We start from the raw sequence: 14,218 nt of genomic DNA, 5'->3' as shown, positions 1-14,218 counted from the left end.
ACAGTACCCCTGTCCCTTGGTCTGACCACTATCTCATCAATGCTCACCTCTCTATAAAGCTACCCCCCACCTGCTCTCCTTCACTCAGCACCAAAATCTCCTTTCGTAAACCATGCTCCACTGAAGCCTTTATCTCTGCCTTCGAGAACTTCCCTAACAACCTTGACCTCACCAACCCTGAAGTGCCCTTTCCTCCTGGAACACAGTCATGACCACCATAGCCAATGATATTTGCCCCATCATTAATAAAGAATTACGTCATAGTCAGTCAGCCAAAAAACCCTGGAACACTACTGATCTAAGAAACCTAAAAAATGACCTGAGAAGTAAAGAGAGAATTTGGCATAAAACTCCTACCCCTAAACATGTAGCCATTTATAAATCTGCCCTCCACGCCTACAGACTCGCTACCAATCAGACTAAGCGCAATTACTACTCTGCAAAAATCTGCAACTACCAATTCAACGCAAAGGCCCTATTCTCATATGTGGCTGAACTCACTAATTCCTCCCCCCCCCCCCCCCCCCACCACCGAAGAACAAAATAACAGCACTTTAAAAACAAAATAGCTAACATCCTCCTATGCCTCCGTACCAACCCTTCTCCTGCCAACCCCCTGCCCACTAATCCCAACCACAAACTTGAAGCCCTCGAGTTAACCACTGCCAACGAAATCAAATCTACCCTAAAAAAAATGAAACCTGCCTCACACTCCTCCGACACCATCCCTACCAAAGCCCTCATCTCTATTCCCTCCATCATTGCAAAACCCCTCACCGACATAATCAATTGTTCCCTATCACACGGCAAAGTCCCAGACCCGCTTAAACTTGCTGTGGTTAAGCCCCTTCTCAAAACACCTTGACCTCTCTAACCCATCAAACTACCGGCCTATCTCTAACCTTCCTTTCATCTCCAAGATTTTGGAAAAAATAGTCAACTCACAGCTGTCTGACTATCTCGAAGACCACCTTATCCTCCATTCTGCCCAATTCGGCTTCCGTAAGTCCCGTAGCACGGAGCACCTCTTACTCTCACCAACTGACTCCCTCCTTAAGGGCATGGACCATGGACAATCTTATATCCTCAGCCTCCAACATCTCCTGCCTTCAACACCATCAGTCACAAAATCCTACTTACCCGCCTTACTGAGATTGGCATCTCAGGCATAGCCCACCACTGTTGGTACAGACCAGAAGTTTTGGGACTGGTTCTGGGTTCAGTATTTTCATGGGTGACATTACAAAGGGGTTAGAAGGAAATATTTGTCTTTTTGCATATGATACTAAAATATGCAACAGAGTGGACATGCCTGAAGGCCTCACCTGGAGTACAGTGTTCAGTTCTGGAGCCTGTATCTCAAAAAGAATAGAGACAGGATGGAAGCAGTCCAGAAGGTGGTGGCCAAAATGGTGTGGAGTCTGTATTGGAAAACCTTTGGGAAGAGGTTGAAGGATCTAAATATATATATCCTGAAGGAGAGGATGTGCAGAGGAGATATGATAGACATTCAGTTACCTGAAAGGTATTACTGATACACAAAATTCAAATATTTTCTGTTGGAAAGGAAATTGTAGAACTAGGGGTCACCATATGAAACTTCAGAGGGGACGACTGAGAACCAACATCAGAAAATATTTGTTCACAAAGAGGGTGGTGGATGCCTGGAATGCCTCCCAGAAGAGATGGTGAAGATGAGAATAGTAATGGAATTCAAAAGGGCATGGGATAACACTGCAGATCCCTAGAGACTAGAGCAGAGCTTTCCAAAGTGTGTGTCGCGACACTTTAGTGTGTCGCCTGCAGTGTGCTGGTGTGTCGCGCAAGCCCGGTGCACGTGACACACCGGCAAGTGGGAGCCAATGCGGCCGCCGGTGGACCTCATCCCACTGGCGGCTGAGTAGTAAAGTATTGCTGTGCTGTGTGCCGGAGACGCACAGCAGGAAGATCGGCGGGGCCGTGGTGGAGCTTACGTCACCACGGCCCGAAGAAAAATGTCACGCAGGTGCTCCTCCTCCTTCCTGCCCATGCGGCCCCGGAAGAAAAATGTTGCCGGAGCCGCGCGGGCAGAAAGCAGGAAGAGCAGGTGCTCCGCCTCCTTTCTGCCCGCGCGGCCCCGGAAGAAAAATGTTGCCGGAGCCGCGCGGGCAGAAAGCAGGAAGAGCAGGTGCTCCGCCTCCTTTCTGCCCGCGCGGCCCCGGAAGAAAAATGTTGCCGGAGCCGCGCGGGCAGAAAGCAGGAAGAGCAGGTGCTCCGCCTCCTTTCTGCCCGCGCGGCCCCGGAAGAAAAATGTTGCTGGAGCCGCGCGGGTAGAAAAGAGGAAGAGCAGGTGCTCCGCCTCCTTCCTGCCCGCGCGGCCCCGGAAGAAAAATGTTGCCGGAGCCGTACAGGCAGGAAGGAGGTGGAGCATCAGCCACGTGCAGAAAAGGAGCAGGCCAGGTAGCAGGGTCTCCACCGCGGATCAGCCCGAGAAGATCAGAGTCGCCGCGATCGGCCAGAGAAGATCAGGGCCGCTGCAGAACCCATCCTGCAGCAACCCGTGAAGAGGAGGCCCAGAGGTAAGAGAGAGGCTGAGGGCCCGATGAGTTGTGTGCGTGTATGAGGTGCGTTGAGAGATTGGGTGCCTGTATGAGGTGAGTTGAGAGATTGGGTGCCTGTATGAGGTGAATTGAGAGATTGGGTGTGTGAGTGAGGACCTGAATGTTTGCAGAGACAGCATGTGTGTGTGTGTGTATGTGTGTGTGAGAAAGACAGCATGTGGGAGTGAGAGCCTGTGCTTGAGCACGACAGCATGTGGGAGTGAGAGAGAGCCTGGGTGTGTGAGAGTCAGACAGCATGTGCAAGAGAGAGACTTGTGTATGAATGATTGTATGAGAGAGAGCATGTGACAGTGAGAGCCTGTGCTTGAGCAAGACAGCATGTGGGAGTGAGAGAGAGCCTGGGTGTGTGAGAGTCAGACAGCATGTGCAAGAGAGAGACTGTATGAATGATTGTATGAGAGAGAGCAAGTGAGAGCCTGTGTGTGTGTGAGGGAGAGAGAGAGAAAGCATGTGAGAATGAGAACCTGACTGAATGTATGAGGGAAGAAGATAGATGGAGAGAAAAGAAATAGAAAAAAAGACAATATGAAAGGAATTGGCAAAAAAATAAGAAAGGGGAGGTGGAACAAAAAAAACCTGTGACAAAACAGATTAGAAAACTAAGATCAGACAGCAAAGGTTAAAAAAAAGAAATAAATTACTTTTTACTGATTGGCACATGTAATCTTTGGTAATGTCAAGAGTAGCACTTTCTCTATGCGGATCTCACAATGTACGAAATCAACATGGAGGAAGTGGAAGCCCACGGGGCCTGCACAGAGGAGGCAGCAGAATGGGCTTCAGTGCCAATAGCAGCAATCAGCGCCTCCCAAATAGCCATGTGGCAGCAGTGACAGTGGCAGCAGAGGAATGAGAGAGGCTCCGAGGTTGCTGGCAAAAGAAAGAGAGGGGGTCTGCCTTTAGTATGTGCATGTGTATGAATGGGAGTCTGCCTGGGGGTGTATGTGTGTGAATGCATGGGTGCCTGCCTGAGGATGTGTCAGTGCATGAGAATGTATGGGTGTCTTCCTGGGGTTTGTATGTGTGAGAATAGATGCCGGCCTGTGTGTGGTGTATGTGTGTGTGTGTGTGAGAATGAATGTGTGCATGCCTGGGGGATGGTGAGGGAGTGGTGTGAAAATGAATGGGAGCCTGCCTGGGGGTCAGTTTCAGTGTGTGAGAATGACTGGGAGCTTGCCTGGGTGTGTGTGTTTGTGTGAGAATGATTGGGAACTTGCCTGGGTGTGTGTGTATGTGAGGGAGCCAGAGCGAGTGTGTATGAAAAAATCCAGGGGAGTAAGAGTTTGTGTGTGGAGGGGGAGAGAGTGTCTTAGAGCCTGAGAGTGTGTCAGTGTCTGTGAGAGCGAGAGGTTATGGTGGGTATAAGAGCATGAATGTGTATGTATGTGACAGTGTATGTGTGAGAGAGAATGGACATGTGAGTCTGTGTGAGAGAAGATAACCTCCTAATCCTGGACAATATCAGGGTGACTGGAAATCAAGAACTCCCACGTATGGACAGCAGGGGCTTTTTAAAATCCTTATTAGTTTTAATTATTGGGTGTTATTTGATATATGTGCTGTTTTGAAATATTTTATTGGTGTTTGGGAAATTGTAAAAAATGTATATGATTTTAATTAATAGAAATTCTATTTATCAGTAGTTTTAAAATATTCTTTTATTAGTATGGTTTTACTATTATAACTGATGCTTTGTTTTTTGATTTTATTTGTTTTATGAGGAATGGTGGTTCTGTTTTTCCATTGTTAATACACAGAGTCTGGCTTCTTGGGGTTTCCATTTCAGTTTTTGTTTAATTTGTGCTCCTTTATTTTGTATTCTGTATTTGGTGAGGGTCTGTCTCTGCTCTGTGTGTGTGTGTGACCATGATGAGAGATTCTGCTAGCATAGGGATCTATAGCAATCGGGTTTGTTTTGTTTCCTCAGTAGGTGGTGTATTGGTATTCTAGGACCCAGTGTAATATTTACCTTTGCGTTTTCACAGGTAGGGTTATTGTTGTTTGAGTCCTTGGTGTTATTACTGTTATGTTACAATGGGATTGCAGTATAGATTTTGAGTGTCTTTTTTGCGAGGTTTTATTTTAGTTCACAATGTGCCTGGCAGAGGAAGGTGTTTGTGCTGCTGTTACTGTGAGGTGACACCAGCATTTGAAAATATCTTTTACTATGATGAGCTGTAAGGGAAACATCCAAGCTCCATTGTTTAAGGGAATTTCAGTGGATGCACAGAGTTACAGAACTGGAGGTGCAGGATTTATATTGATATTCTGTCCCTTCCTATAAATTCCAGACTTCACTCTCATAGCCAAATAGAATTAGTTGAATGAGGCTATCAAATAATTATATAGTGTGAAACTGGCCAGCTTTTTAAAATTACGCAGAAGACCCTTTGGACTTTATTAACACCAAATATTCAAAAGCTGTTTTCATCCCAACAAGCTCATATATCTCATTAAAGAGGTAAATTGAATAACACAATAACTTTGTTTTATTATTGTTATTCATAAATTAGAACAATAACATTAATCTTGGAATATTATATATTTTTAATATAAATGAAAGGTTTTCACAAGATAGGTTGTGTCATGAAACATTTTATTATGTATATATTTAAGGAAACATACGTAAATTGTCGAAATACATTTCATTCGTTTAACCTTTAACCTCCGGTTTGCTGGTAGACTGAATTACTGTGTCCCGAAATTATGTTTGTCTAAAAAGTGTGTCACCAACATGAAAAGTTTGGAAAGCTCTGGACTAGAGGATAGAAATGAAGAAATAGGGCAACCTATTTTATCTTCAGGTGTTAACAATTCTGCATGGGGTGGGGGGGGTTGTAACCTACAGGGAGCCACACTTAACAGAAGACATGGGGTTAACCATGGAGCAGCAGTTGTTACCATAAGTAGCTTGCTGGGCAGACTGGATGGACCATTTGCTCTTTATCTGCCATCATTTATGGTGTTGCTGTATAGCTTGTTAGCATGCTGGAGGGAGTATCATTTTGCTGGTGATTGTTAGATCTCCATGTTTCATGTCAAGTGTCATTGCATCAGCTAGGCATAATTTCTTTTTTTCTTCTGTGGGAAAGTAACTGTGTTCCTGATGTTATCTAGAAGTGTTTCTGCATGCTGATACAAAAGGGGATAGAAGCTGACAGCCCTTAACCTGACTGACTAATGCTAAGCTAATGCTCATGACCATTCAGTACTGAAAGTCTCTAGCTTTCAAATCTGGCCCCTTACATGGCTCTTCTTGCTTGCTCTGGCAGAGTCAAAGGGCCTTACCAGTGGGCTATATAAACTGTGATAGGGAAGGAATCTGGTTTAAACTTACAGTAATATAAATAAATGGCTATAGTAATATATATTTTTTCTTGTTTTTCAGCCAGGGACTATGATTGAGTGGGGAAATAACTGGTAAGCAGCTTACTTTTGGACCTCATATTTCACTTCAGTTACCAGGATGAATGTTTTTGGAAGCTTTGCAAGGCAAACAAAGGAAAATTAGTTTCTTACCTGATAATTTTCGTTCCTGTAGTACCAAGGATCAGTCCAGGACACCTGGGTTGTGACTCCGCACCAGTAGATGGAGACAGATTAAAACTTGTGGGCGGAGCCATATATAAGCCCCTGTGCCAGTCACAGCCCCTCAGTCATACGTAATGTCAAAGTAGAAAAATCCAAAAGCCAACATAGCTAACCATAGAAACTTACTAAGTAAAATAACTCCAACACCCCTACAGGAAAAACAGACTCTCCAACCGGGAGAGGCGAACAAAAGAAGGGGTCAGCGTATTAAAAAACAACAATGAGCGGACTCTCCATTACTATAGCGCCACACTGCGGGCGGGATCCTGGACTGATCCTTGGTACTACAGGAACGAAAAATTATCAGGTAAGAAACTAATTTTCCTTTCCCTGTACGTACCAGGATCAGTCCAGGACACCTGGGATGTACCAGAGCTAAGTTATCGAGGGTGGGAAGCAGAGAGTCCCGCTCGGAGTACCCTCTCTCCAAATCCCCCAGCATCAGTAGCTTGAACATCCAATCGGTAATGTTTAATGAAGGTATGCAAACGATTTCCAGGTAGCCGCCCTGCAAATCTCTTGAGGCGACACCTGAGAAGATTCCGCCCAGGACGCCGCATGAGATCTCGTCGAATGAGCTCGAAGGACCCACTGGCGGTGTTTTTTACCGCGCAGAATGTACGCGGAACCAATGGCCTCCTTGAGCCAACGGGCGATCGTTGTGCGGGACGCCGCAGAACCTTTCTTCGGACCCGACGTCAACACAAACAGATGATCCATTAAACGAAAGAATTTGTGACCTCTAGATAGCGAAGAAGGAGACCTCCGCACATCTAGTTTTCTCAAATCCCTCAACTTCGGGTCGGAAGAATCACCAACCGCGAAAGCGGGAAGTTCAATCGATTGATTCAAATGAAAAGCCGATACGACCTTAGGCAAGAAAGAGGGAACGGTCCGCAAGGAAACCCCTGAATCAGAAAAGCGCAAGAAGGGCTCTCTGCAGGATAGAGCTTGCAACTCTGAAACCCGGCGAGCCGAAGCAATGGCTACCAGGAATACAGTCTTTAACGTGAGATCTTTGATCGTAGAATGCTTCAGAGGCTCAAAAGGAGCTGAGCATAAGGACGAGAGCACCCAGTTGAGGTTCCAAGAAGGACAAGGGAGCCGCAAAGGAGGACGGAGGTGTTTCGCCCCCCGAAGGAAACGGGAGATATCCGGGTGGAGAGCCAGGGAGACTCCCCGAATCTTACCACGCAAACAACCAAGCGCCGCGACTTGGACCCGTAGGGAACTGCACGCTAAGCCTTTGGCCAGCCCAGCCTGGAGAAAAGCCAAATATCGGGAATAGCAGCGGAAGTGGGATTAAGACCCCGCTCCACGCACCACTCCTCAAAGACTACCCAGACTCGAACATAAGCCAGAGACGTAGATTGTTTTCTGAATCTCAGCAACGTGGCAACTACCGCGTCCCGAGTAACCTTTTGCTTCAACCGATACCTCTCAAAAGCCATGCCGCAAGACAGAAGTGATCCGCATCCTCCAAACAGACGGGACCCCTGACGAAGGAGCCCCGGAAACCCCTGTAGACGAAGGGGTGCCGCCACCGACAACTGGACCAGGTCCGCAAACCACGGACGGCGCGGCCACTCCGGCGCCACCATGATCACGTTGGACGGGTGCAATTCTATGCGCCGCAGTATCTTGCCGATCATGGGCCACGGTGGGAACACATACAGTAGCACCTCCGCCGGCCAGGGAAGTGCTAATGCGTCGACCCCCTTCTGCTCCTCTTTCTCGGCGTCGACTGAAAAATCTCGGAGCCTTTGAGTTGTTCCACGTGGCCATGAGATCCATGTGGGGCGTTCCCCAAGTCCTGCAAATGAGAAGAAACGCTTCTTCCGCTAGCTCCCACTCTCCGGGATCTAGGTGGTGTCGGCTGAGGAAGTCCGCCTGGACATTGTCGGCTCCTGCTATGTGAGACGCAGCGAGATCGCTGAGATGCCGCTCTGCCCAGGCCATCAAGGAACATGCTTCCTCTGCTACTTGAGGACTTTTCGTCCCGCCCTGGCGATTGATGTAAGCCACGGTGGTAGCGTTGTCCGACAATACTCGGATCGCCTTTCCTCGTACAAGGGGTAGAAAAGCTTGCAATGCCAGACGGACCGCCCTGAACTCTAGGCGGTTGATAGACCACCGGGTCTGATCTTCTGACCACAGACCCTGAACCGATTTCTCTTGGCAAACTGCACCCCCACCGGAAAGACTGGCATCCGTGGTCACCACTGTCCAGTTGGGAAGAAGAAGAGATACTCCACAGGAGAGATGTTTGGAATCCAGCCACCAGCCCAGGCTGGAGCGCACCTGATTCTCGAGAGGCAGTGGAAGATAATATTCCTCTGAAATCGGTTTCCAGCGGGACAACAATGAAGACTGCAGTGGCCGCAGGTGAGCGAACGCCAAGGGACTAACGCCAGCGTTGAGGCCATAGATCCGAGAACTGTCAGGTAATCGCAGACTCGCGGACGGTTGTTGAGACAAAAGACGTCGTACCTGAGACTGTAGTTTGCATATCCGATCCTGAGAGAGAATCACTCTGCCCCGTTTTGTGTCGAAAACGGCTCCAAGGTACTCCAAGGACTGAGTGGGTTCCAGATGACTCTTGTTGTAGTTGACCACCCAGCCGAGGGACTGCAAGAATTGTAGCACCCTTGATACCGCTTGCCGACACAGGCTCTCTGACTTCGCCCGAATCAGCCAGTCGTCGAGGTAAGGGTGAACCAGGAGGCCTTCCCGACGTAAGTGCGCCGCCACTACCACCATCACTTCGTGAATGTCCGAGGCGCTGTCGCCAGGCCGAACGGAAGAGCCCGGAACTGGAAGTGTCTGCCCAGAATGCAAAACCGCAGGAACCGCTGGAAGGCTGGCTGGATGCCCCACATGAAGGTATGCTTCTGTGAGATCTAGTGACGCAAGGAATTCGCCTGGCCGCACTGACGCGATCACCGAAACGAATGGTTTCCATCTTGAAGTGAGGGACCCGAAGACATCTGTTGACTCCTTTCAGATCCAGTATGGGTCGGAAAGTGCCGTCCTTCTTGGGAACTATGAAGTAAATGGAGTACCGGCCCCTTGCGTACTGATCGGCCGGAACTGGAGAGATGGCCCCCAAGCTTTCTAGTCTTCGGATCGTGTCTAGCACTGCCGCCTTCTTCTTGGGATCCTTGCAAGGCGAGACCAGGAACTTGTCCGCTGGGATGCGAGCAAAATCTAACTCGTAACCGTGTCTTATCATGTCGAGGACCCACTGATCCGACGTCATGCTGGCCCATACCCCGAGAAATAAGGATAGACGCGCCCCCACGTTTGGGACAGCGTGCTGAGGGCGCGACGAGGGATGGGCCGGCCGAACTTCATTGCGAAGGTTTGGAACCCGTACCCGACGGGGCTCCTCCTTGCCTGCCAAAGCGTTTGCCCCGAAAGGACTGCTGCCAGTGAGTGTTTCGAGAAGAGGCCGGCCTGTACGAAGGTCCGGTGGATCTTTGCGGCCTGGACTTCCGGGGACCCCCGGAAACAGGCTCTGCCAGAAAACGAAGAGCGCGACCGGGGGTCCTATCCTCTGGCAGCCTAAACGCTCGGTTTCTCACCCAGGGGAAACCATCAAGTCATCTAATTCCTTACCAAACAGCAATTTCCCTTTGAAGGGCAATGCCCCGAGGTGAGCCTTGGACAAACCATCCGCCGCCCCAGTTGCGCAGCCAAAGGAGGCGGCGTGCCGACACCGCTGCCACCATGGATCTAGCTGAAGTGCGTAAAAGATCATGGAGCGCATCGGCCCCATATGCGATAGCTGCTTCCAACCTATCTGCTTGGGAAGCCTCCTCCGGAGAGAGACCTGCATTCGCCTGCAGTACCTGGGCCCAGCGCAAACTAGCTCGCATAGCGAAGTTCGTGCAAATGGCAGCTCGCACTCCCAAGGCGGAAACCTCAAAAATCTTTTTGAGCTGTACCTCCAACTTTCGGTCTTGAATATCCCGGAGGGCCGTCACTCCCGTGACAGGGATGGTAGACCTCTTCGTGATAGCGGACACCGCCGAATCCACTTTTGGAAGTCGGAGGAGCTCCAGCGCCTCCTCCGGTAAAGGATAGAGTTTATCCATGGCCTTACTGACTTTCAAACCTAACTCCGGAGTATCCCATTCCTTGAAAAGGATATCCGTGGACAAGAAATGAAAAGGGAAGGCGACCGCCGGTCCTGTGAGGCCGAGAAGAACAGGATCCATATTCGCCTCCTGGCGGACCACCACCGGAGGAGCTTCAATTCCCAATTCATGGAGAATGGCCGGGATGAGAAGTGCCAGTTCCTCTCTGCGGAATAGCCGCACCACCTTGGGGTCATCCCCTTCTGCAGCCTGTGCAGCTTTCTCTGCAATGGGCTGTGCAGTACCATCCACTGCTGCCTTCCCGGCCCCCGTCAGGGGCTCCTCGGCGGACTCCGTATCTATCTCAGGGGAATCCTCGGGATCCGATTCCTGCGGCACCCCCCTGGGAGGCCGCTTCCCCCGGGACGCACCGTGGGCGATCTCCGCGCCCTTCCTGGTCTTCTTTTTCCGTGGAGGGGACCCGTGGTCGGCCGCACGCGAGCCATTCCCCCGGATGCGCTTGCTGCGCTTGTATTTGAGGACTTTGCGCAGCAACAGTGCAAAATCCTCAGAAAAATCACCAGAATCCGAGGAATCACTCTCGGAAGCCTCCCGGGACCGAAGCCCCTCCGAGGGAACCCCCCCGCCGTGACACGCTGTGGGGAAAGCGCAGGAGGAAAGGAAGAGGCCCCCACGTTTCCCGCGAAATTTCCCGGCCGGTGGCCAAGATGGCCGCCACTCCCGCACTAACCGGGAAAAGATCCTGAGCCTGTCAGCGGAGCTACCACCGCGCGACGGCGAACGCACGACCCGGGAACGAGCCCCCCGCGTCGCTACCGAGGGTCCCTCATCACCCGGGACGCAGGCTGAACAAAGGCTGTCCCTAGAGAAGACGCGCAGCGCGCGCCGAGCCGCAGGCCCTGCACTGTGCAGCACGCGGCATGCTGGCGAAAACGCGGGATGAAAAACGGGGCCGCTGGCGCGCGAAAAAAATTACCACAAAAATAAAAAATTTAAAATAAACAAACAGAGCAATTCGGCGACCTCCCCCCTGCCAATGACGCCCCCCCCCACCGAGAAAACGGGACAGCGGCGACACCAGGTAACAGAGAGCCGCAAAAACAAAAGTAAAAACTTTTTTTTTTTTTTTTTTTTTTACAAACAAAAACGCTTGTCCCTGGTTCTGAAAAGCCCTTATTCCTGCAGGGTGAGTGAACCAGGCTCCCTGGTGTCACCCTGACGCTGCCACTAGCTTAGCCGGGTCCTCAACCCTGGCAGCGGCCCTCAACGGGGGAGGGTGTCCCCTCAGGGACCCTCTCAACTCCCCTGGGAGGCAGGGCACCCGGGACTAAGAGATTAAAAGAAACAAAACCCCAATTTGGTATATAAACAACTAAAGCCTAATAGAAAAGCCTAGCCCAAAAATTCAAACCTGACTAACACCAACACCAGAATCAGGTCAGGCAGGGCGTGTGACGGACCTGCACCATCTACTGGAGACAGAGTAAGACTGAGGGGCTGTGACTGGCACAGGGCTTATTATGGCTCCGCCCACAAGTTTTAATCTGTCTCCATCTATGGTGCGGAGTCACAACCTAGGTGTCCTGGATGATCCTGGTACGTACAGGGAAATGTAGTTCTATCACTTCTACACCAAGAACTAAGCTTTTGATGGGTTAGGGGGGAAGGATTCTGTCCAATCTCAAGCTGCATTAGTAACATGTCCAGGTCAACACACTTGAGCTTAGTTTCAGAGTTAAATGCAATGTTTTCATCTGATTGGTTCTCTCCTACTGTTTATACCAGGGCACGAGCCATTCAGCACCGGCAGGAGAACCAGGAAGCCGTAGGCGGCTTCTTCTCCCAGATTGGCGAACTTTACATTGTACATCACCTCTGGGGTAGGTCATTTGATTTTTCTTTATTGTTAATTTTCCTTCCCGTTACTAGATTTCCTACATTGCATGTTTTCTAGCATATGAGCCTCGGATCTTAAGAATGGTGCAGAGTTCTAGTAGCCGTATTGTACCTGGAAAAAATGATTATTTGCGCGATCAGGCCAGAATAAAAATTGCCAAAAAGATGTTTTGTACAGGCTTTCAAACCCTGATGGGTCCATTGTATCTTCCTTTACAAAGAAGGGTTCTCGAAGATTCATGTGCCACATTATTTTTTGGTTCATTCTTATGTTGGCCCAATAAAAAGAATTTAAGGACAGTTGAGAATTTTTTTCAATAAACCCATCAGAAATATCAATGATGAACAATGGAAGTCAAAAGAGAAAGACTTGAAAAATATCACCAAGAATAAAAAATGATTGCGCTTATAAGAACACATTTTGATGGGAGTTTGCTTTCCATAATGCAGGTGCATTCAGGGGTTGCTTTTCGAAAGCTAAAGTTGCCAGCCTATGGCATGCAAGACCATTTTTTTGGCATGGCAGCGGCGACGCCTGCCACTGCTACCAATGGTACAGATATAGGCAAACAGCAGGCAGCCCCGGACATTGTGCAGCTGCCTCCACGCTCCCTTTTACCACCATTGTCTCTGGGTCCCAGCCTTGGCCAAAGGCCTAAGATACTGCGGTAGCAACCCTATGGGTCCAATAAAGAGGAGGCAGGTAGTGGGGAAAAATCAGAAGGCGCCAAATGGAGGCCTTTGCATGATGTACCAATCACAGAAGGGGTCCCAGTTGCTTCTGACAACGAAGGGGTTAGGAGAGCTAGAGGGAGGCTGCAGGACGAAGCTGTCCAAGGAATCCGTGCCGCATAGAGGAAGGTTGGCTGCAGACCTGAAGTCTGCTGAAGTTCCATGCTGGATTGGTATCTGTGGGATTCCTGTTAAGGAAGATCAGCCAGGAGAGGGAAGGAGTATGATTGAGGTGTGTGTGTGTGCATGTAAATTATATATATATATATATATATATATATATCTATATAAATAAAAATGTTAATAGTTTGTACGTCGTCGCTAATCTCGCCAACCGCTTAACCGAATGCGTTCAAATTTGCACACAAAATTCACTTCCATACGGGAAGGATCTTATATACTTACATTACATATAGGTCATACCTGTGAGAGGGTAATACAAGTTTAAAAATCGCTTACACCAAAACAGCGACATCTGGTGGCCGTTGGTGCAAGCGCAACCTCTTACACCTTCACACCCACACACACCCCACCCCCACACAGGGCTATTGTCTTTCATTCACACTCCCTCATAACACACAGAAATCCACACTCATCACACCACACCCCCCCACCCACACGCCTGCCAATGTCACTTACTTCACCCACCCTCCCAAAACACACCAAAACACGAATTCCTGGCTGCTCATTGGGAAGCCACGCATTTTCACACACCCTCCGATTTTAAATTAAAGTACCCTCTTCCACCCCACCCACGCACTGCACTCCGATCACACACTACACCTGAAACAAGTCCGTGCTTCTCCGCCGGCACCACAGGAACGGTCTGGGACACATCGCATTCAGTAGGGCCGTCGGATGCCAGCAACAAAAATGGCGCCGGCGGACCTTGCCCTTACTATGCTATACGGAGACAACAATGACGTCAGTACACCATGTGACATAGAAGGCATCAGCCCGTCGGCGCCATAACCTCAGCGGACGTTTGCCCTTACTAGGTCAGGAATCCTGACGCACACATGGCAGCCGGCGGAACAAACCCTAGCACACTCCCTCGCCACCGGCTGGCAGTTTACACAGGTAGCCGGGGAGGAGCACGGTGGGGGACCGTTCTCATTTTCCGCCACGCGTTTTTCACAGGGGGGGGCACTCATTTTCCACATCTCCCGAGAGGGGGGCTGTAGCATGGGTTGCTCTATTTTGCCGGGTTGGGGGGGGTGGGGCCAGGAAGGCGTGCTTGCATATTTAAACTGTTCTTTGCTGGTGCTGTTCATTTGGGGTAAAAAAAACAAAACACAC

General features: G+C 49.6%; 1 protein-coding gene across 2 annotated transcripts in view; it reads left to right on the top strand.

The window, feature by feature from the left end:
* Positions 1–14,218, top strand: part of NIPSNAP1 (nipsnap homolog 1) — a 153,063-nt gene that overhangs the window by 118,499 nt on the left and 20,346 nt on the right. For both annotated transcript variants that reach the window (XM_029619796.1, XM_029619795.1), the window contains 2 exons: positions 5,989–6,020; positions 12,077–12,171. In XM_029619796.1, the coding sequence (XP_029475656.1) occupies positions 5,989–6,020; positions 12,077–12,171 (127 nt within the window). The remainder of the gene's footprint in view (positions 1–5,988; positions 6,021–12,076; positions 12,172–14,218) is intronic.

Source organism: Rhinatrema bivittatum, chromosome 11, assembly GCF_901001135.1.
Source record: "Rhinatrema bivittatum chromosome 11, aRhiBiv1.1, whole genome shotgun sequence".
In the NCBI taxonomy this organism is placed as follows: Eukaryota; Metazoa; Chordata; class Amphibia; order Gymnophiona; family Rhinatrematidae; genus Rhinatrema; species Rhinatrema bivittatum.
The sequence above is the reverse complement of the archived record's forward strand: the minus strand, read 5'-3'. Positions and strand labels throughout refer to the sequence as shown.